The sequence below is a fragment of the Callithrix jacchus genome, chromosome 1, assembly GCF_049354715.1.
Source record: "Callithrix jacchus isolate 240 chromosome 1, calJac240_pri, whole genome shotgun sequence".
Taxonomy (NCBI): domain Eukaryota; kingdom Metazoa; phylum Chordata; class Mammalia; order Primates; family Cebidae; genus Callithrix; species Callithrix jacchus.
Window position 1 is genome coordinate 162355659 of NC_133502.1, and position 22633 is coordinate 162378291.

The 22633-nt window shown below is 50.9% G+C and overlaps 1 protein-coding gene across 1 annotated transcript; it reads right to left on the reverse strand.

Annotated features, from left to right (window-relative positions):
• Window positions 1-2927: 2927 nt before the first annotated feature.
• AMBP (alpha-1-microglobulin/bikunin precursor) lies at window positions 2928-16799 on the reverse strand. Its single transcript, XM_002743223.6, has 10 exons — window positions 16593-16799; window positions 15147-15289; window positions 13502-13578; window positions 12596-12712; window positions 11735-11836; window positions 8484-8530; window positions 5446-5527; window positions 4206-4373; window positions 3709-3882; window positions 2928-3071 (listed from the first exon to the last, which is right to left on the reverse strand). Exons 1-10 carry the CDS (start codon window positions 16707-16709, stop codon window positions 3040-3042), a joined length of 1059 nt encoding a protein of 352 aa, XP_002743269.1. The 5' UTR covers window positions 16710-16799; the 3' UTR covers window positions 2928-3039.
• Window positions 16800-22633: the final 5834 nt, after the last annotated feature.

Sequence of the window (22633 nt, forward strand, 5' to 3'; positions counted from 1 at the left end):
GGCTCGCTAAGTTCAGATGTGTGGACACCAGTGCTCTTCTGGAATAGAAGCAAACCAGAGGCAAGTCAGGGGAGAAGAGAGACCACCAGCAGGCCAGCTGGGGCCTGAGCAGGAGAGCGTGACCACTCCTCCTAGTGGGCCTACCGCTGGAATAGCCCCTTATGAGGTGAAACTGCCATCCTGCCATCCAGATGAGTGAGTGACAGACACCCCAGGCCACGGCTCGACACCATCTGTACCAGGTGTGGGCAAACTCTGCTTCAAAGTGGAGGATGTGTTGCTTGATCACCTAAAAAAAATCCATCAAACCGCACGGAGAGGCTATTGGAGCACCAGCCCTGCCCTCAAAACCATCCTGCCTTGGGAGTTTCATGCTAAGTGGACTATGTGGGCGTTCTGAGCCAACAGTTGACGTTTGATAGAGGAGTTTCTATGTAGCCTGCAATGAAAAGTCAGGAGTCCTGCTGTGGCTGAAGGAGTCCTCCTCCATGCTTTGAACATCGCAGTCAAGTAAGGCCAGGGCATGGCCCAGGAGTCCTCACAGCTAAAGGCGCAACCTCTGGATTAAAAAAAAAAAATGCTTTAAAAAGCGAAAAAATAAAGAGGTTTCTTTATTAAGCAGCTATAGCTACATTTATTTTGTAGTGGAAATAAATGAGTGTGCCCAGCACCTTTGAAAGAGAAATTTGAGGAGAGACTATTTAAGAATGGAGTGAATCTTCAAGGTAGGAGTGTCCACTGTGCTGAGAAAGATTCTTGGCGCCTTCTGAGATGAGCATTTGTGAATTCCTCTGACTCGGGGTCACAAGGTACTGCACCCCCATCCCACCCCTGAGGGTTAAAAGCTAGGGTACATTGATTTTTAAATTTATTTTTAGTGAAAAGTAGCAAGTGTCACAGAGTCAAATGCCTCCAGACCAGGCAGGCCGGCGAGCAGAGCTAGTTACACAAGGCGAGGCCCTTCAGGGGGGCATCTCTGCTAAGCCCCAGCTCATCGCTGGCATCAGGATGCCAATTATGTTCAAGAGAACTGAGAAACCCAGATTTTTAGGTGGAAACTCAATTTTCAAGTGACAGATTCAGAACTGTGAAAAAAATACATCAGCCGGACATGGGAGCTCATGTCTGTAATCCCAAGACTGTGAAACCAAGGTGGGAGGATTGCTTAAGTTCAGGCGTTCAAGACCAGCCTGGACCAACAACAAAAATACCAAAATTAGCCAGGTATGGTGGCATGCACCTGTAGTCCCAGCTACTCAGGAGGCTGAGGTGGGAGGATCACTTGAGCCCAGGAAGTCAAGGATTCAGTGAGCCAAGATCATAGCACTGCACTCCAGCCTGGGTGACAGAGCGCAACCCTGTCTCAAAAACAAAAAGTACCTCGTGAGCAACATGTCCATTCACCAGCTGAAGCTGGCCTGTGCCCCTGCAGCTCGCACCCTCCAATTTAAGCATTTGTCTTTCAGTTCAAGTCACTTCCAACTATCACTCTTCAGCGTGGCTCCTTCCAACTGCCATGGCTGGCTGGCCCTGGCGTGGGAGGCACATGTGGAAGGAACAGGATGTGGACACAGGATGGGAGGACCTTAGTCAGTCCCAGGCTGGAGGGCCTCTCACTTCTGTACAATTGTCTCCCTACACCTGACCCCACCTACTTCTGCCCAGAAAGTCCTGGCTGTGACCACAGATGCTGACCCTCAGGGCAGTCTTCTCTGTTGGAACCTGGAAGCCCCATGCTCTGATGTTGGGGGAAACAAAGGGAGGGTCTTGATGTGTCTGGCCCAGGGGACTGCAAAGCTTTCTACCCCCAGTCCTTGTCTCCAGTTTCATCCCCTCAACCAGAACTCAACTGCACGAAGTTCGGAATCCCTCCTTTCCTGCCCGGTCTCTCAAGCAAATGGGCACAAAAGATGAACCCAGGACTGGACTAGCCATCAGCCCTTAAGATGCTGGTCACCCACAGAGAGGAAGAGGTAGGTCGCTGCTTGGATTTCTCTGCCAGGGTCAGCTCTTCACATTAGAACCCACGAAGCTGGGGCTTCCAATTCCGCCACGGCCTCAGCTGCTGCCAGGGCTCTGGGTGGATGCAGGTACCAAGAGGCATTTATAAATCAGATGTGTGTAAAGCCTGTGTGTCTACACTGGAGGCTCTTGGAGTCCTGCTCTTGGGCCAGGTGTGTCCTGAGCTGCTCTAGACAGCCCACCTAGTCCCCTTCCTAAGAATGAGGAGAAGCCGGGCCAGACCGAGGGCTGGGAATGATTCCTGGCACCTTCTGAGATGAGCATTGTGAATTTATTTTTAGTGAAAAGTTGTAGCAAGTGTCACAGTCAAATGCCTGGACACAACGTGGTTGCCCTAGTCACAATGCGAAGGCCAGTGAGCACTCTCCTTCCAGGACAAAGGCCCAGGGGAAGGTCCCAGGGGATGGGGTCCCTGGAGCCATGCAAAGAAACACCTGAGGCTTTCCAGTTCCAGGCAGCTGGTTCTGGGGATGTGGCTGCAGCTGATGTAAAACCTTGGGGAGGTGTTTGGTGTGGCAAAGCACAGGGGACTCATTTCATTCACTGTGGGCTGTCTGTCCTGAGCTGCCTGGGCACTGCAGAGCACAATTATTCCCTCTGAGCCTGGGTAACTGATGACCCATCAAACCTCTCCCAGAAACAAGTTCCCAGAGCTGCTTCCTCCTTTCTTTCCTAACCTTATTAAAACAAAACAAAATCATCCCATTTTACACTACTGTGAATAGAGCTGTGATTTGTTTCATAATATGCACAGCCAATGTCATGTACTGAAGATAGTTCTATTGCGTTTCCAATTGAGTTTTCATGTCTGAGGAAAGCTGGGGTTGCAGGTGGCCCCACCCTGGCCTTTTCTCCCCTCTGGCTCCTGTTTACACTTGTGATGACAATGAACAATGAGGACACAATTTCAGGGGTTTACAATTTAGGTTTTATTTGGACCCAGGTTGCTTGGTGTGGCCTGCCACAGGACCCCGGGACAGACACTGGCCATCCTCTGACTTGTAGACTGGCCAGCTGTCAGTTGGAGAAGCGCAGCAGCTCCTCGTCCCCTGTGGACACAGAGAGACTCAGGGAGGGGTCCGTGGGCAGGGACACTCAGGGGAGGGAAGGCAGCTGTCACCTGGGGCCAGTAACCTCTGCTTGCTGAATGATTGCTCTTCAAGGGGCATTCCACAAAATGATGGGAGTTTTTTCCTCTTCTGATTTACCACAGGTGCCATTTTCCAGTGGGAAAATCAAGGCACAGACACCCAGAATGGTTGCTGTTCCCTGGAATGCTATTACTGTCATCCTTGTGTCATTGTCATTATTAGTAGCAGTTGCCATTAGCTGAGTACTAGCTGCACATCAGGTACTGGAAGGCAGGTGCTTTGTCCCGTTTTACAGAGGAAACTGACACTCATTGGCACTTGCTCAACGTTGCATGTGCAGAAGTAGAGCCCAGCTCTGCCCCACTCCTCAGCCAGCCCTGCATACCCTCTGCCAGTGCCTGGCTAGTACCTCCCCAGGGCCCAATTCTAGCTGGGGTAAGGCCTCTGGCTCAATCCCATTTCAGAGAGTAGATGGGCTGCTTACTGGGTAGAGAGTCCTGAACTCAGCTCTCCAGACCCCTGCTCCTCCCAGGGCCTCCCCACCTGGACTCCCACAGCCCCTTGCCCCAGCCTGGTACCCCGCAGGGCTGCCTACCATCACCGGGGACATCGCAGTACTCTCTGCACTCCTTCTCTGAGTAGAACTTGTTCCCATTGCCTTGGCAGCCCCCGTAGACAAAGTGGATACACTTTCCCTGGACAGCATCAAATGCCCAGAGCTGGTTGAAGGCTCGGCAGGGGCCCGGGACTATGGGGAGATTGCAGGCCGCTGTGGAGTGGGGAGACGGACGGAACATGAGAAACACTTGTGACTGCTGATCAGACATATGTGGGACTGCTGAGCCAGAGGGCCCTGCTCATCTAGAACATCTCATCCCTCTTTGACAGATGGGGAAACTGATGCCCACAGAAAGAAAATGATTTGCCTGAAGTCCTCCACATCCAAATGTGGAATTCCTATGATTTCAGGAAACCACCTGGAGTTCTACTCCTGGAGTGCCCTCCCTTATACCTTTTCAATTAACAGGTGGTCTACTGGAGGGACAGGGTCTTGAGGGTGCTGAGTGCACCAGGATGGGGGCCCGCACTCACCCACAGTCCGGCAGGTCTGCAGACACTCCTCCTCTGTGATGAAGTTGTTAGCGTTGCCCATGCAGCCGCCATACTGGAAAGTCTCACAGGCCATGGATGTGCCGTTATAGAAATACCTGTAGCTCATTCCCATGCAGGGACCTGCCGAGGGGCCCAGCTGGCAGGAATCTAGGGAGGGGCAGACCAGCAGCACTGACCAAGTGTTGACTGTGTACCCGTGATCAGGCTGGGCGCTTAATATGCATCATCTCATTTAATGTTCACTAAAAGGATTATCGACTCTTTTTAGATAAGCAAACTGACCCTCAGAGAGGTGAAGTAACTTGCCCAGGGTCACATAGAGAGAGAAGATTTAAAACCCTGTCTCTAAAACCAGTGCTCATTCCACTCCATGTCATGGGGAGTTACCAGTGAACCACAGACCCACTGTCCCCCTGTATTGGTCTTGTCTGCCCCAAAACTCTGTAATAGTAGTTGATGACATATCCACCAGCACCATGCTGGCCAGCCTGACCTTTTCACCAAGTCCCACCCATCCTGCCTTTGCTCCCATTGTTTCTTGCCCCCCTGAAATGACACCCTTCATAAAACTTTACCTGGATGCCTGGACACACAATAATTCCCCTTTATCCATGAAGTCTCTTGATACCCCCACCCCTCCAACCTCAGCTCCCCCCACCCTTTAACTGACCCTTCCTTTGGGGTCCATAACCTTCTCCCTTGGATGCCTCCCACTAGACCAGGAGTTCCAAAATGACACAAATGGTCTATATGACCCCAGTGCCCAGCACAGGGTCCGGGGCAGAGCAGGTTCAGGGTTTGCTGGGCGAGTTGGAGAGGAAGTTGTTCCTGAACACTGTCAACTACACAAAGCATTCCCATGTCCCTCCCCGACTTGCTCCTACAAGAGCCCGGATATTCAGTCCCACAGGTTATAATCCCATAATATGGATGAGGAAACCAAGGCTAGGAGGACACACAGTCATACAGACAGGGCAAGGACCAGCTTCTCATCATGAAGCTGACAGCTCTCAAGGTCAGGACCATGCCTCACGTTCCTCACTGCCCCCACATCCCCTGGCAGAGTGCAGAGTACTTGATTTGCCTTTTCTCAGTCCAGCCCTTGAATCTCTAACAGATAAAGAGACTTTGCAGTGATGAGAGCAGCCGAGGTGAGCCAACTGTGGGCTCTTCCTCTCTGAAGTATGGCAGAGGGGGTGAAAAGGCAGGTGCTCATTACCTTCTTTCTTGGTGACATCGGTTACCAGTTGCCCACCCCCTGATCCTTCCTCTTCCTGGGGGAGCACAGCCCTCCGGGCTCTCTGGGGGGACAGAAAGAGAAGAAGCAGTTACAGACCCCTTGCCACTATTACCTTCCTGTACCCCTGGAATATGCAAATGAATGACTTGCTTTGGGAACCTGGGTATAGGTAGGAACACAGTTCCTAAACTGGTTAATGGACTGCTTTCCCAAAAGCATCAACCGGAATTCCCGAATAGGCATCACAGGACAGATTTCTGGTCTGAAATGAAATTCAGAACCATGAGTTATGACAATAGCCCCATATCCAACTTCCAGTTGAAGTGCCTACAGGAATATAGTAATGAAAAAAGCCTGTCTCCCAGACTCGGAAACTAGGGGAGAGCAGCATCCTCACACTAAAGATGTGAAGGCATTTTTGCACGACAGAGCACAGGTGCACCTGCTTTGCAGGAAGGGCTGACCAGATCATCATTAGCTGCTTGCAGAAAAAAAAAAAAAAATCGAGAGAGAAAGAAGGGACCCAGAGACCGATCCTAACTCCTTGTTGTGGTGGTGGGGACTGCAGAGTAGGGCAGGCTGCAAAGCTGTCAAGAGATGGCCAGGAAACTGCTGCACAGGTGAGACCTGCACAGCAACCCTGCACAGGTGAGACCTGGAACTTGAGAAGGTGCCTAGTAACCTCAGAATTTCCCATCTCCTTTTCAGGAGCAACACACTGAAAACTGTCGAGAATTTCCACTGTCTTCCAGACCAGTCTCAAGCTGGTGGCATATAGGCTTTCCTTGATGAGGATAGAGAAACAGAGAAAAATCATGGGTCAAGTTAAATCCTGCAACTTCTAGAATTGGGTTGGGCTGAAGAAATATCCTCACTAAAGGAGAGACATTCTGGATATTCTGGAATTCAGGTTGATGGCAATAAGAAACAAGAACACTTAAACCTTCCCTGAAATTCAATGCAACCAAAAGAAAAAAATAAATAAAGATGACACACATCCATGTAACAGGAGCCAGCAGTGATGGAAATGAGTGTGTGAAAGTTGAAAATTGTTGAACATGAAAAAATTAACGCCAGATGGATTAAAGATTTAAACATAAGACCTAACACCATAAAAATCCTAGAAGAAAACCTAGGCTATTAATACCATTCAGGACATAGGCATAGGTAAGGACTTCATGCCTGAAACACCAAAAGCAATGGCAACAAAAGCCAAAATAGACAAATGGGATCTAATTAAACTCCAGAGCTTCTGCACAGCAAAAGAAACAAGCATTAGAGTGAACCAGCAACCAACGGAATAGGAAAAATTTTTGCAATCTACCCATCTGACAAAGGACTAATATCTAGAATCTACAAAGAACTAAAACAGATTTACAAGAAAAAAACAAATCCATTCAAAAGTGGGCAAAGGATATGAACAGACACTTTTCAAAGAAGACATATATGAGGCCGACAAACATATGAAAAAATGCTCATCATCACTGGTCATTAGAGAAATGCAAATCAAAACCACATTGAAATACCAGCTCATGCCAGTCAGAATTCACTCTTTAAAAATATACAGCGATGGCAGCCTCTTAAATGTCTTTTCACAACCTTGACTTTAGAAGAATCTTTAGGACATCAATCTTCTTGTGAATAAATATTTATTTGAAATTCAAGAAATCCACTTTAGTTTCTTTAAAAAAAAAAAAAAATCAAAAGACCAGGCACAGTGGCTCTTGCCTGTAATCCCAGCACTTTGGGAGGCCAAAGAAAGCAGATCTCCTGAGGTCAGGTGTTCAAGACCCACCTGGCCAACATGGCAAAACCCTGTTTTTTACTAAAAAAAAAAAAAAAAAAAATATTAGCTGGGTGTGGTGGTGGGTGCATGTAATCACAGCTACTCAGGAGGCTGAGGCAGGAGAATCACTTGAACCCCGGAGGCAGAGGTTGCAGTGAGCCGAGATCATGCCACTGCACTCTAGCCTGGATGACAGAGTGACACTCCATCTCAAAAAAAAAAAAATTCAAGTAAAACTACAAATAATGCTTTTAAAAATTAAACATATCACCTGTAGTATAATCCCATTTAATAATAGAATATCTAAATATGATCATTAATTTGTCCTTTTTTCTATAAGTCCTTTTTCCCACATGTGTGGCAAGATTCCAGAAATTGTATGACTGCAGATAGCTTTGAGGTGGTGTGATTAAAAAAAAAAACCTTATCTTTATACTTTTCTGCATTACTTTAATTCTTTATAATGAGCATTTATTAGTTTTATAAAAGCTATGGTCATTTTCTTTTAAAATATGGGAGCAAATATATAATGTGTTAACTGTTGACTCTATGTAGGAACAAGGACATTTTGTCTTTTTTATGGAGGGTTCATAGTTTTTCAATTTTCAATAATATTTTTCTAAATAAATATTACATACACTTACACATGTACACACACAGATATACACCCATGTACATACAGACAACAGTAGAATAGGATATGTAATTTTCCAAATAATCAGCAAAAAGACAATGAAGAAAGCGTAATCAACCTGGCAAAAGGCAGGAAGATAAAAGGGAAGCAGAAGGAAGCCCCAAAAATCAAGAGGCAACATAGGAAAAGAGATGGTTTGAGAAGCTGTTTGTTCTCAGGTTTTTAGGGAGACGAGTTGATTTATTTTCATGGACCAAATATCATTATTTCATTATTGAGTATTTTACTTCTTTTAGACACTTGCAGGCACTGTGTTAAGAACTTTTCTATATGGCATCAAATTCTACCACAAGCCTGGAAGGTAAGTGTAATCATCCTATTTCGAAGATGAGAAAAGTGAGGTCCAGATGGATCATCAGCTATCCCAGGCGGCAGAATCAAGATGGAGCTCCAGTGAGTCTAACTTCAGCCCTCATGCCCATCACTACCTTCTCTCAACCCCTCCCCATGACTCCGCCTCCTACCGCAGCAGGATCAAGTGTGCAGTGTGCCTGGGGCAGAGTTGGGTGGGATGAGGTTGGGGGCTGAGACACTCACCGGGTGTAGGATGGGCTGTGGTTCCTGCTCCCCAGGGATGCATTCACCTAGGTCACAGAGCAGGAGAGAGGCATGAATAAGAGGACCAGGCTCAGGGGTCATCCTAGACCCAGATTTGTAACTTTGGTGAACATTGTGCTGGGAACTTCTGGTGCCTTAGTCCACTTCATCAATGGTCCTGCCCACGTTGCTTGCTCAAGGCCATTCACTGGAAAAGCAACAGACTGCTGGCTGCACCATCATTCCCATCTGTCCACCCCACCCCACCCCACCTGCATCATTTTGTCGGCATCATGAATAGCAATAGTGAACACTGGCTGAGCATTTATGAGCACAGTGCTGTTGGGCTTAATGGTTTTATTGCATTGCCTTTTACAGCAACTTCTAAGGAAGGCAGTATTCTGCCCGATTTACAGATGAGGGAAATGAGGCTCTGAGAGGGTGACTAGCCAGAGGCCATATAGCAAAGTCTGAATTCAGGTGCTTGTGATGGCAGCAGTGGGCCATCCACAGTGGCCACTGCCATCGAATGGGGGAGGCACGTGCAGTGGTGATAGGAGTGACTGTGGGAGTGGCAGTGGTGGAGCTGGGACCCCTGTGCCTTACGTCCCTGAGGTGGGCAACTGTGCTGCCCCCATCTTTGTGTAGCCAGTTAGAACCCACTCCTAGGCCCAGAGCCTCTGCTGCTCTAGACCCTAGCCCACATTGCCATTCTTTCTGGCCCACCATCACTGCAGAGAGGGTGTGGGAAGAGGTAGACAATCCTGGAGCCCACCCCTGGGATACCCCTGGAGCCCACCACCCTGGAGGCCATCACAGTGGGGTTGGGCCAAGTCACCTGTCAGCAGGGGAGCAATGCAATTGGGCAGAGAGTGTCCCCAAGGCAGAGCTGGGCCCAGGGCAGTGCCGTACTTGCACACAGAGCATGGGGTTGGGCCCGCAGCTTGGAGCTGGGGCCGTGCTTCACAGACCCAGGACAGGTAATGGGAGTGGCGCCCACTTCAACGACCCAGCCAGTGGTGCGACCACCATGTCCATCCCACTGAGGGCACTGGGTTCCTGTGCCTCATGAGGAGGCTTTGTGTGGGGCCACTGGGGGCCACCATGTCCCCAGGGTCTCTCCCACATTGGGGTGACTGCCAAGTCTGACACTCCTGATGGCTGAGCCTGGGGCCTGCAATCTACTCCTGGAGGAATTCCCCCTACCCTTGGGTAGGGCTGTGAGCTAGGCAAGGAGAGCCTCAGGCCACCCCTGAGCATTGGGGCCATGAAGGGAGCTTGCTGCTGTGTCACCTCAGCCCCAGACACTGGCATGGACCCCGCTTGGACCTGCAGCCCCTGCCTCAGGCTGTGGGGGGTGTGGCTGGGGCTGCACACTCCACGGAATTGGTGGGAGCTGGGCAGAGTGGGAGCCCTCCCCCTTCTGAGTTGCTGGGTCAGGAGCTCCCTGAGTGTGACTGTAGCCACCCTGCTGTGGCTGTTGACTTAGGCATCTCTGCACTCTCAGGGGCCCAGGAAGGTCCCCTGCCCACCGCAGACTCTAGGGTGCCAGCTCCCACTGTCTGGCTTCTCCCTGCTGTTGGTTCCTGCTTTCATCTCAGAGCAAGATTAAGGCCAAGCCAGGGTACTGTTGGAGGCTGGCCAGGTGTGCACATGCTCAGGGAAGCTGACACCTCAGTCCCCTACCACCTCAGCCCTCCAGACTTTGTGTGCCAACAAGCATGGGAAGGAGGCCAAGTGGGGGCTGATGGCAACCTGGCACTGGCCTGCAGGCACCCCTTCGCGTGAACAGCCTGGGTGCCATGAATAGTAGCAGGAAGCTGACAGGCTCCTGAGTGGAAGGGGGCTGGTCCCCAGTGAAGCATCACCTTCAAGCTGCATAGGGCCTGAAGTCTGGGGGCTGGACCTCCAGTCCTGTGAACCAGATGGAGAACTTGTAGTACTTTTCCCTGGGCCTCCCCATGGCCACGCACGGGCCAGTCAGTATGAACTGAGGCCCATAAAAACCCCAGACTCAGCCAGACTTGAAGAAAGAACAGAGATGACAACCCCAGACTCAGCCAGATTTGAAGAGAGGACAGAGAGACAAGGGGAGACAATAAGAGGACCTGCCTGCAGAGAGGAGACATCCACTCTAGGGCCTCCTCTGCTGAGAGCTGCAGCGTCAGCAGTTGACCTGCCTGCAGAGAGGAACTTCCCATTCCAGGGACTCCTCTCTGCTAGGAGCTGAACACTCATTGGAATACCCTGGCTGTGAAAAGGAGCTACCCACTGTGGGTCCCCTCCAAGCTGTTCTATTGCTCAGTAAAACTCCCTTTCATCTTGCTCACCCTCCTATTGTCTGTGTACCTCATTCTTTCTTGTCACAGGACAAGAACTTGAGACCCACCAAACAGCAAGGTTAAAATAACTAACACAAACAGGGCTGAAACACACCCACTGCCTGCCACATTGCAGGTGTTGAGGAGAGAAAAGCTGCAGCCCTTTAGGGAGCCCAGACCTGGGAGCTTCCCGAGCCAGGACTGTGACTCTCTCTTTGGATCCCTGCAGTTTGTGGCATCTCCAGCCTTCCAGGTACCACTGCATTCCATGGTGCCAGCTGGGAAGTTGCTTGTGGTGCACCTGGTCTAGCCACATCCTCACAGACATCTGACACCCATGCCAGCACCTGGAGCTGCCCACTCCATGGCAGCAGCCAGCGGGTCTGACTGCAGTGGCTGGACCCCACGCTCACTCACACACCCCTTGCTGCTTCATGCCTGAGTCTCAGTCTCCCTTTGAAGTGTGGGACCCAGGCCAGTAGCATGAGAGCCAGGCACAGCCTGCCAGCCCAAGTGGATAGAACAAGCCCAGCAGGCTCAAGCAAAACTCAGGCAAAGATACCACTGGCCACAGAGGTTTCCAGCTAGAAAAGCAGCGCCCCAAAGATCCCATAACACTCTAATTCCTGAGCCCATGCTCCTAATCCCAAAACTCTTTTGCCTAAGAGGTAGCTATGGATTCTGGCTACCAGCTCCCTGAGACACATGGCAGTAGAATGAACACTGAATGGGCTCTAGTCTAAGCTCTGCTAGGAATAAGCTGTGAGACTTGGAGCAAATCCATTGGCTTCCTGATTCACTGTAGAGGGGAGGCTGCGGCCTCTTTTTATCTCAGAGGGTTATAGTAAAGATCCAGGGGCTGAGATGGCCTCTGGGGCCCATAAGGGATGAAGAGGGGACAGGAATTTGAGGGGGGGGGGTGCTATGTACCTCGGTCAGCCATGGTGAAGATGGAATCCTCAGGGATGCCCACACCCTGGGCAACCACTCTGAAGTCCTGCAGGAGGCTGTCCCTCAGCTGTGGCTCCCGCCCTGCAAGGAGGAAGCAAAGGAGATGCTTAGAACCACCAGGTACCTGGGGTGGAAGGGCCTGAAATGGTTTTGCCGAGTGAGTTTCACTTAGGGAAACTTTGAAAACTACGGGTGCAGTTTAATCTATTTGATCCACTTAGGGAAAGACAGGCTCCCAAGAGGAAGGGGGTCCCTCCCAGGTTTCCACCCAGGTCTCTTGAGTCCCCACAGAAGACTTTTCCCTTTTTTTTTTTTTTTTTTTTGAGACAGGGTCTTGCTCTGTTGCCCAGGCTGGAATGCAGTGGCACAATCATGGCTCACTGCAGCCTCAAACTCCTAGGCTCAAGCAACCTTCCTACCTAAGGCTCCTGAGTAGCTAGGGCTGAGGCACATGCCACCATGCCCAGCTAATTCTTTAATTTTTCTTAGAGATGCAGTCTCAGTATGTTGCCCAAGCTGGTCTCAAACTCCTGGCCTAAAGCAATCCTCTTGCCTTGGTCTCAAAGTGTTGGGGTTACAGATGTGAGCCACAGCACCCAGTCACAGCTGATTCTTTTTAGGGGCCTGGAGGCTCTGTAATTCTCTGGGCCTGGAATTTTGGAGACCAAAAAAAGAGAATTTTGCCTCCTCCAGGGAGACTCAATGGTTGCACCTTTCTCCAAATTGGAGTTTTGTCAGAAGGAAGAAGCAAAACTCCCTGTCCTTACCCACTCCAATGTTCATAAATCAGTGCTCTCCCACCCTCAACTCCAGTGGGCACATCTAGTAATAAGCCTTTACCATAGAGCTGGGCAGTAATGGTGGGTCCATGATGGCGGCTGAATTTCTTGGTCAGGAAAATGGCGTACTCATCATAGTTGGTGTGGACCACATAGGACTCCATGGTTATATTCCATTCTGCATGGGAGATGCAGGCAGACCAAAGGGATCAGTGGACAGAGAATCTTCTAGCAGGAGGTCCATCACCTATTCACCCAAACATCATCTCCTCATCCATCCATCTATCTACCCATGCCTCCCACATATCCATTTATCAATTCTCTCATATTCAGCCTCTCCCTATGCACCCATCTATCTCCTCCATGTGCTCACATTAATTTATCCACCATCACTCAATCCATTTATCCTCTCCATACATCAGTCCATCTCTCTTCCTTCCTTCCTTCCTTCTTTCCCCTATCACCCCATCAACTTACCTATTAGGTAACTGACTGACTGGCTCATTTATCCATATATCAGTTACCAATCATTTATTCATTCATCCGTCTATCTAGCCAAACATTCATATATTCAGCCCTAACACAATTATTTGGCACATAGAGCATAGTCAATAAACATTTTCTGAACTAACAGATACATTTTTGTCCAAATCCCTCTCTCACTTAGCATCATGCTCACTGTACATGGTAGATGCTTAGTACGTTTTTATCAGCCGATAGCAGGTACCCAAGAAGACATGAAGAGTGGTGAAATTAGCACCATCACCTACTCTGGGCGAGGGTACTGGAGGGCAGGGAATGAGAGACAGAAGGGGAGGAGGAGAAGGAGGAGGAAGAGGAGGAGTTGTTTAGAAGACTCGATGACAGCTAAATGGGAAAAAAGGATACAGAGGCAGAGGGAGCTGAGGAGACTAAGGTATTTTCTAGCAAAGGAGAGAATGTGCATGTCTGTTTCCATTCCACTTACTGGATTTGTGATAGAGAAACTTCCCATCAGTATCTGTTTTCTCATAAGCCAAAGAGGTCTGCTCACAGAAACCTTTCCTAGAAATGAAAAACCAGAAGAAAGGTCACTCCTGGTGGAGAGCACGCTCCTGACACCCCACCTTCCCGCAGGGCTCTTTCCAAATGCCTTGGTTTGGGGGAGTTTTTTTTTTGTTTGTATGTTTTTATTTGCTTTTTAATTTGGAAATGAACATTTCCAAATGTCTTTTTAATCCTCACACTGGTCCCAAGAGACCCCCATTTTACATATGACGGAGGGACAGAGAATAATCCATGCCAGCCTCCGAGCAAAGCCAGCACTAGAACCGCCTTCCTTGATCAAATCTATGCGTGATGCGGAGGCAGGAGGAGTGGACTGAGGAATTCCTGCACTCACTCATGTACTGTGCTGTGTCTCTCTCGCCCCCGTTTTCTCATTTATAAAACCGGGATGATGACAGTTTCTACCTCACATGGTTAGTGTGAGCATCCACTGACACCGCCTCTATAAAGAGCTTGGAGGAAGCACTAGATATGTATTAGCTATTACTGTTCCAATGAGCACTATTTATCCAATGAACATTTATCGGGCAGCATCTATAACAAGCCCTGTGCTACATGCCAGGGGTACACAAGGAAGCAAAAGATAAACCCCAACCCCTGGAGCCCCTGGAGCTTGCACTCGTGTGGGGCAGGCAGGCTGGCTGGCGGGAGGCAGCCATAATCAGTGTGAGAAGCGCCACATGGGTGGGAGGTGGAACGTGAGGTGCTCTTCAGGCACACAGAGGGGCATATAACCTGAACCTGGGTGTCTGGGAGGGCTTCCTGGAGGAGGTGACATGAAACCTAAGTTCTGATGGATCCGCAGGAATTAATTAGCCCAGGGAAGTGGGGAGAGGTGCTCTCAGTTAAAGGAACATCAAGTGCAAAGACCTGGAGGCGTGAGAGTTCCAGAACCGAGAGAAGGTCCACGTGGGTAGGACTCAGATTACATGGCAGAGTGTGTGGCGGGGAGTTCTGGGTGCTGGGAGGGTCCTGGAAAGCCACATCAAGGGTTTGAGTCTTACTCCCAGGGCAGTGGGGAGTCATGGAAGGGTCTTGAGCAGATTTGAGTTTTCAAAAGGTCTTTCTGCCTCCTGGGTGAAGAATGGATAGGGTGGAAGGGTAGAGATCAGAGACGGGGAAAGAGTGGAGAGGTTGTGGCAGACAGCCAGGAAAGAAAGGGAGGTGGCTTGGACTGCGGTGATAGCACTGGGGAGGGGAGAAGTAAGCAGGTTACAGGGATTTAGGAGGAGAACGGGCAGGACTTGATGATGGGTGAGGGCGGAGAGAGGAGCCCAGTTCCCAAGTTGGGTCCCTGGGAGGGTAGGAGTGCCCACATTGGGCTAAGGAACATCCAAGGGGGAGCAGCAGTTTGCAGAGCAGGCACAGTGCTGGGACATCACCCTCGAGGAAAAGATAGGACATTTGAAAAGGGCCGTCCTGGTGGAGGAGAGGAGAGGGATCTGGGTTCAGCAGGAAGGTCCGGGTTGGAAGCAGAGATCTGCACTTCCCAGGGTGGGCAGGGCTGGGAAGGCATGGGGGTCTCTTTGTCCCTCTGGGCTTTCCCACCCCACCCCTACGCTCACCGCCAGCGAGTGCTGGTCATGTTGATCTCCACCTCCGTGGTGCCCTCTTCCAGCACGAGTGTGCTCACTTTCAACCTGTCCATGATCTTCTTTAGCCAGGGGCAGGTGGACCCGATGGCCAGGTTGTACCACTTCCCGTAGATCTAGGAGGCAGGTGAGCTCTGGGGGTCTGCATCCGTCTCAGGCCTCAAAGCAGACCTGGCTGACATCTGCTCCCCACCCTCTGCCTCTTCCTCCTCCTCCTTGCAATGACTAATCTTTTTAAGGAATAATGTCTTCCAACTAAATGGCGACCACACACCTTCAGTGGAGGACAGATCCCCAAGAGTGGAGTTTCAGGCACCACAGCAAGCCCAGGAAGCAGGTATGTGGCTGGGGTACAGCTTGCCCTGCAGAAGGGCTTACTCTATCTGCCCAAAGCTCCATCATCCACTGCTCCCCAAGAGCTGGAGTCCTGTCTTTTCCTCCTCCAATGATGAGGGGCTCCCACCTCACAAGGCAGCCCACAGCCCCATATTGGGAAGTATTTCAAAAGTATAATGAACATGATGGGGTCATTCAGGACAGAACTCCTGCCTCTTCCTCCTAAAAGTGCACGGACGGCTGAGGGAACCCTCACGATCCTGTGGAACAGGCCAATGTGCCCCAGGCCCTTTGCATCCCAGACTGCCACAGAGGACCTGCTCCTCACTCCCCCTCTGCCACAACCTTTTCTTGTCCCTAAAAGTCAGCAAAACCCATGATACTACAGCTAGAAGGGTCTGAGACCCTTTATACGGACATGGAGACTGAGCCCCAGGTGGGTAAGGGTCTACTCAAAGCCACCCCGGGATTCAGGGCAGAGCGGGGGCTGGAAGGCAGCTCTGGAACTCCACCCTTGCAGGATTAACTCCTGCCCCTGTGCAGGTCTCTCCTGTGCCTAAGCCTCTGAATGTCCCCCAACTGCAAGCTCTGTCCTGCTTCATCTTTTCCCATAAGCCCCGCACGCCCAACCCGAAAGCTGCCAGCCACATGCCCACCCTGTGCCACTCAGGTCTCTGTCCACAGTCAGGCTGGGACATGGGCAGGGGACACAGGAAGAGCTAAGGGAAAGACACCACAGGGAGAGGGCTGGGAGTAGGGTGGGCAGGGAGGTCTGGGCAAAGCTAGGTGCCCGCATGGGGCAGGCAGGACAAAGCCGTCCGTGGAGCGGGTTCCCGTGAACACAAGATTCCCTTCGGAGCCCATGAGGACAGTGCAGAAAGTGAGGATGTTTGACTCATAGACTGTCAGCCAGAGTCCCACAGAAAGGCAGGGGATTGAGTTGTACCTTCAAGGATCCCATAATCCCAGAGGGTCTGAGTGGGAACCTGAGACCCCGAGACAGGCAGCATTTACCCAGCATTACCCACCTGCCTGCACATCCCATCACCACCTCCACCCCAGCGCAGAGAGCGGCAGCCTCACCCGAGAGAGATTGAAGTTTTCCTGCACTTGGATGCCTTCGGGTGGCGTCGGCACAGGGCCAGCGCTCACTGCCATGCAGGCGCTCAGCAGCAAGAGCAGGGCCCCGAGGCTCCTCATGGCTCTGGGCTCCTTGGCCTTGGTATCTCCCACAGGCTCGGTCTAGTGACAGAAGGGCCACTGCCTCCCTGCCTGGGGTAGCTGTGAACTGAGGCTGGGAAAGGGGCCTATGGCCTGTAGGTGACCTCAGTGTTTGCCCTGCTCAGCTGGGGTCAGTTAAGGCTTCAAGGCCAGCTGCAATCAATCCCTGTAGCGTGGCTGGGGTCAGTGGTACCAAGAGGCTGGGGTGGCTACTTCAGAAGAGGCATTGGTCACGCACCATAGGGCCCTGGGGCACCAGAGTTGGGCTCTGTCCCCCAAAAGTCTTTCGCACAGGTTCCGCACCTGTCACTGGGGGCAAGCGAGGATGGGGGCGACCTGGCCTTTCTGCTGAGTCATGCCATCAGGACCTCAGAGCCCTGTGAGCCAGCAGGTGAAGCCTGATTGGGCCCATTTCTCAGAGGAAAAAACTGAGGCCCAGGGAGAGGAAGTGACTTGCCAGAGACCTCAGGGAGGTGTATGGGCAGAATCAAGAACAGAACCCAGGTATCCTGTCCCCAGAGCTCCTTCTCCCACCCCCAGTCTTGCCCTAGCCTTTGCAAATAATAGAGATGTTAACGACGATGACAGTTCTGAGCCTCCGTTCTCTGAGCACCTGCTCTGTGCTGGCTGCGTACCAGGCACTTTACACGTGCCACAGGCGTCCACTGAATCCCCCCCACAAGCTTATGAAATAGGCGCTATTTGTCCCCTTTATAGGCAGTTGAGTCTCCAAGAAGTGAAATGACCTGCCCAGCGTCCCCTAGCTGGGAGTGGAGTAGCTGGGAAAGGCATGGTTGAGACCATGGACGTGGGGGCCAGACAGCCTACAGTGGCACTCACTGCTGTGTGACCTTGGGCAAGTCACTTTACCTCTCAGGGCCTTGTTTCCCTCATCTGTAAATGGGGCTAATCATAGTCCTAGCTCCCGGCCTTGTTGAATGAGCACTTGCAATGCACCAGGACAGTCCCAGCATAGAATGAAGAGCTAAGTGTTTGCGGAGGGTTGAACAGTGCCCCCTCCAAAATCCATTCCCACCCAGAGCCGCAGAATGAACCTGATTACAGATGTGATTAGTTAGATGAGGCATCGAACTGATGGCAGGGGTCCTGAATCCAATGACCAGCATCTTCATAAGAGAATGGCGAGGGAGACTCAGACACAGAGACGAAGAGAGATGCACGGGGAAGGTGTGGCGTGTAGCCGGAGGCAGAGATGGGGGGGATATAGCTGGAAGTCAAAGATCACTAGGGATTGATGTCGGCCACCGAAAGCTAGCACAAGGCAGGACTTTCCCCAGAGCCTTCAGAGGAAACGTGGCTCTGCTGACACCTTGGTCTCAGATGTCTGATCTCTGGCGCTGAGAGAAGACACATTCCTAGCAGCCCTAGGAAACTAATATGGTAGTTATTAAACTTAAGGTTTAATTAATTAATTTATTATTAATTAATTAGCCACTATGCCTGGCTAATTTTTGTATTTTTAGTAGAGACAGGATTTCACCATGTTGGCCAGGCTGGTCTCGAACCCCTGACCTCCGGTGATCCTATCACCTCAGCCTCCCAAAGTGCTGGGATTACAGGTATAAGCCACCATGCCCGGTCTAAATTTAAGATTTTGAATGAGAATTTTTTTTTAAAACCGAGGTCAGTTTGTCTGTGAGCTCACACTCTTGCCCGCAATACCACAGGCCTCTCTATGAATTTCCTTTCTCCAGTGGTCAAAGTTACTGTCTTTACATCCTTCCTGCTCTTGGCATGGAACATTCCATACTCTCGGCCACCTGTCTGCTAGAGCTGGGAATGAATTCTTCAGGCAGGCAGTTCCAAGAATAAGATCCCAGCTTATGTGAGAATAGAGGGGTTCCTTACGTAGTCAGTGCAGAAAAAAATGGTGTATCATGTCCCTTCTCTAAGATTCAGTCAGTCCATCCCTCTTTCACTGGTATCTGGAACAAGTGTGCTTCTATTCATAATGTGTCTCTCTTGCTCCCTCACCCTAACCTTGACCAGTGATGGCATTCCCTTCTTGCTTTGGCTGCTAGGAAGCTCAAAGCCATGATATAAGTTTAACACAGTTACTGTCTTGGTTTAGCTTTCTGGAACAGTTATCTTTGTGTTCCTTGTGTTCACAGAGTTCCTTAATCTTTGATGATTTGGTTCATGACGGGTAGCGAGGAAGTGGTAACCCAACTTCTTGTTCCATGTGACATTGGGCGTGGCTTTACCTCTCTAAAGCCCACTTTCCTAATCTGTGAACTGCAGATAACAGTTCTTCTTCTGTCTGTCAAGAGGCCAAGGGAGACAACATGTGAGGACGTATTCTGTAAACTGTCCACTGCCTTACCTGTGTGGTGGCTCAGGGCGTCTGTCTCTGAAGGCAGGCCTAGTACAAGAATAAACAAATGTCAATGAACCGTTAATAGGAATAAAGTCACCCTGCTAAGCCTGCTTACGGGGCGCCAAGATGGCTCCTGCCCCTCGGGTTAGGCCTGCATGTCTAGGGTTACCAACCCCACTGTCCAGATGGGAAGCCTGAGCCTCACAAGGGCGGAGAAGCCCCACCCTAGCCTCTCCTCCGCGGGCTGTTGATTCAGTTGCACAGCGTCTCCTGGGGGTGGGGAGGGGTCCAGAGGAGAAGTCCTGGATGTTGATCTCTTCTGCCTCCGGGAATGTTTACGCTCCTGAGATTATTAACCAGAGCAAACAGAGAGAGTAAATGCTGCCAAGAGCCACTTGGACTTTTGACTGCTTTTTAAACATTAACCTTGGGGCACAAGGTTGCAAGGCCAACAGTGGTCAGAGAGCTGCCGTCCCCTCTTCCCCTTCTGGCTGCTGGGGTGGGAGGCTGGAGGCTCTGGGGTCCCTGCCTTCCTAGGGCAGAGACCGTGGGAATTGCTAAGTTCTAAAACCATTTGGTTGTTGGGGAGGGTCTTGCCCCTTGCAGGAAGCCTCAGAGCCTCAGGGTGTCCAGTGCAATATGGAATAGAGGCCTCAATTTTCAGATGCACATACTGGGGCTCAGGGAGGGAAAGGGACTTGGTCAAGGTCACCCAGTGTGACATTGGGGCCAGATAGGCCTGACTGCAGCACCCAGGCTCTCCCCTCATCATTAATTCTTGTGTCCACTTATTCTTTTGCCAAATATGCACTCCACGCTTGGTGCTGGGGACAGGATGGGCATATGACAGGCCTCCCGGAGCTTCCTCAAGACCTGGGGTTGGGGAACAGACGAGGTGAGATGATGATAAGACAGGATGGGGGCTGCAGTGATTGGGGAAGCAGAGGCCAGGGCAGGGGAGTCAGATCCCAAGAGTAGGAGTGAGCCAGACAGAAGTGCAGGGGGGTGGGCGCGTGGTGGAGGGGAAGGGGTTCCAGGCACAGGAAACAGCAATTGCAAAGGTTTAGAGGAAGAACATAGAGAGAAAGAAATGCATTTGTAATCCAAAAAGTAAAAATAAATCCACAGGTCTGGAGCTTGGGGACAGAAGGGAGTGGTGAGAGCGAGGCTGGGGAGGTGGCTGATGACCAGTAGGTGGGACGGTGCTGTGGGGCTGAGGGGTGTTGCTCTGAAGTGCACTGGCGGGTTTTCGGAAGTGAAGGCCAATCAGATTAGTAAGTGGGAGAGATCCATCAGGAGGCGGCGTAAGCTGGAGACTCAGGAAAGCAGCTCCCTAGGGGGTTTTCCAGGAAGAAGGAAGGGGCCGGGCCAGGGCGCTAGGACCTAGTGACTGGACCTACAGGGACATCAGGGACATTGGGACTCAGACCAGAGGGTGTGGTCAAAGTTTGAGTCCTCCCCTGCTAATGGTGGAATGGCAGAGTGACCTGTCCTTGCCTCCAGTGTCTGACCTTGCTCAGCTTCTACGGCCTTGAGCCACAGCCTGTCCACTCAGGGGCCCCGTGGCGTAGCTGGAGCTGCACAGCACCCATAACTCCATGGCCGGCGACATGGAGGGGTGTTCTCACTGCCCTGTGATTTCTAGGCATCCTTACTCATCCCTACACATCTGTTTCTAAGATCAAGGCCATCCAGAGACTTGAGTCCTACTCCTTGTGGCTTGCTGGGGGACAACGGGGAAGTCCTTCCCCTCCCTGGCTTCAGACAAGAAGTAATAACCAAATGAGGGTCACTTGTGAAAATGCACCCCAAGTGTGTACATTTGAGGGACCGCATCATTGTAGGCACTTGGTACTGCGTGTGGTCCAGCTAAGGACTCCATCCATAGCTAGAACTGCGCTCAAGTGTGAGCTTCCCTTGTCCACCAGGGGGCAGCAGAGAACTTCCAGAAAGACACACAGGTGTCCTCACAGATTATTCTGTACAGAGGCCAGGAGCAAAGGCTCAAAGAGGTACAGTGAGGGCATGCGCCCAGGCCTCCTTGCCCCAAGCCCATGTAAAATCCCCTGGTGAGTGTAAAACATTTAGCCTCTACCTTCCCCATCCCTACCCTGCTAGAGAACTTGATGCTTGGTTGGGGCCCTTAAAAAAAAAACAAAAAAACTTTTGCTGGGGAACCAGGATGCGGTGCAGTTGTTACAAACCACGAAGGCTACTGTAACTTTACTAAGCTCTGTCTGCCAAGTCCATGCGGATCACCACGGGAGCATGTCGTTCTGAATCCTCTATTAAAAATCTTTTTGGAGGCCGAGTGCAGTGGCTCACGCCTGTAATCCCAGCACTTTGGGAGGCGGAGGTGTGTGGATCACCTGAGGTCAGGAGTTGGAGACCAGCCTGGCCAACGTGAAGAAACCCCATCTCTACCAAAAATACAAAATTAGCTGGGTGTGGTGGCCTGCACCTGTAATGCCGGCTACTTGGGAGGCTGAGGCAGGAGAATCGCTTGAACCCAGGAAGCAGAGGTTGCAGTGAGCTGAGATTGTGCCATTGCACTCCAGCCTGGGTGACAAGAGTGAAACTCCATCTCAAAAAAAAAAAAAAAGAATCTTTTTGTGGGGTGGTGGGGAGGGAGAGCATCAGGAAGAATAGCTAATAGATGCGGGCTTCATACCTAGGTGATGGGTGTGTCTGTGCAGCAAACAGCCTTGGCACATGCTTACCTGTGTGGCAGGCCTGCACATCCTGCACATGAACCGCAGAACTTAAGATAAAAGTGGAAGAAAAAAAAGAATCTTATTTTGCTGGTAGCCCTATTTTGCAGGTAGGGAAACTGAAGCTGAGAGATCAGGCGATCATGTGTTGAAGGTCACCCAGCCATGGAGTTCAAACCAAGCTCTGTGTCTGTGACACTGCAGGCACTCTGCTGACCCTGTCTTGTCTCTTATCCAGACCTTAGGCCATGTTCTTCAGACACTGGAGCTGATGGCTCCCCCTTCATTGGATAATTCATAGCCTGTTTTCTCCCTTCCCCAGCCCAGGGTCATCTCAGTGTCTGCCGCACCTAGTCTGGACCCTCTCTTCCTCTTTGAGGCCCAGCACTGTGCTGGTGCATAACAGGTGCTCAGCCAACAGTGTTGATTGACTTACTCAGAACCATGGGGGAGATTCAGATCAGACCCCAAGAAGGACCACCCAAGCAGGAGACAGCTGAGGGAGACTGGGAAATTGGATTCACCACAGCCAAAATCCCTTAACCTTATGATCAGCAAATGAGCGAAGGAAGGAATGAATGATTGGGCTACTCAGTGGCACAATTTATAAACCAAAGACCCCTTGGTCTGCGGTGGCCCCTCCTTGAGTCATCAGATTTGAGTTCGTCCCTGCATGATGGCCTGGAGTACTCCCAAGGCGTTGTCCAGCACGCTGCGGTGATGAGGCAGCTGAACTTTATATCCAGACAGACCTGGGTTCCAGCCATGACTGCGGCCCTTTCCTGCCTGTTTGATCTTAGCTAAGTGACTTCACCGTTCTTTTTCTTCTGTTAAAGAGGGTTAATAAGAGCTCA

Bases quoted from the DNA above. Each gene is read 5' to 3' on its own strand.
- AMBP (XM_002743223.6), bottom strand. From the start codon at position 16,709: ATGAGGAGCCTCGGGGCCCTGCTCTTGCTGCTGAGCGCCTGCATGGCA. The intron at 8,531-11,734 runs GTACATAGCACC...TCTGTGACCTAG, and splicing joins CTTCACCATGGCTGACCGAG to GTGAATGCATCCCTGGGGAG. The intron at 3,072-3,708 runs GTAGGCAGCCCT...CTGTGTCCACAG, and splicing joins CTGCGATGTCCCCGGTGATG to GGGACGAGGAGCTGCTGCGC.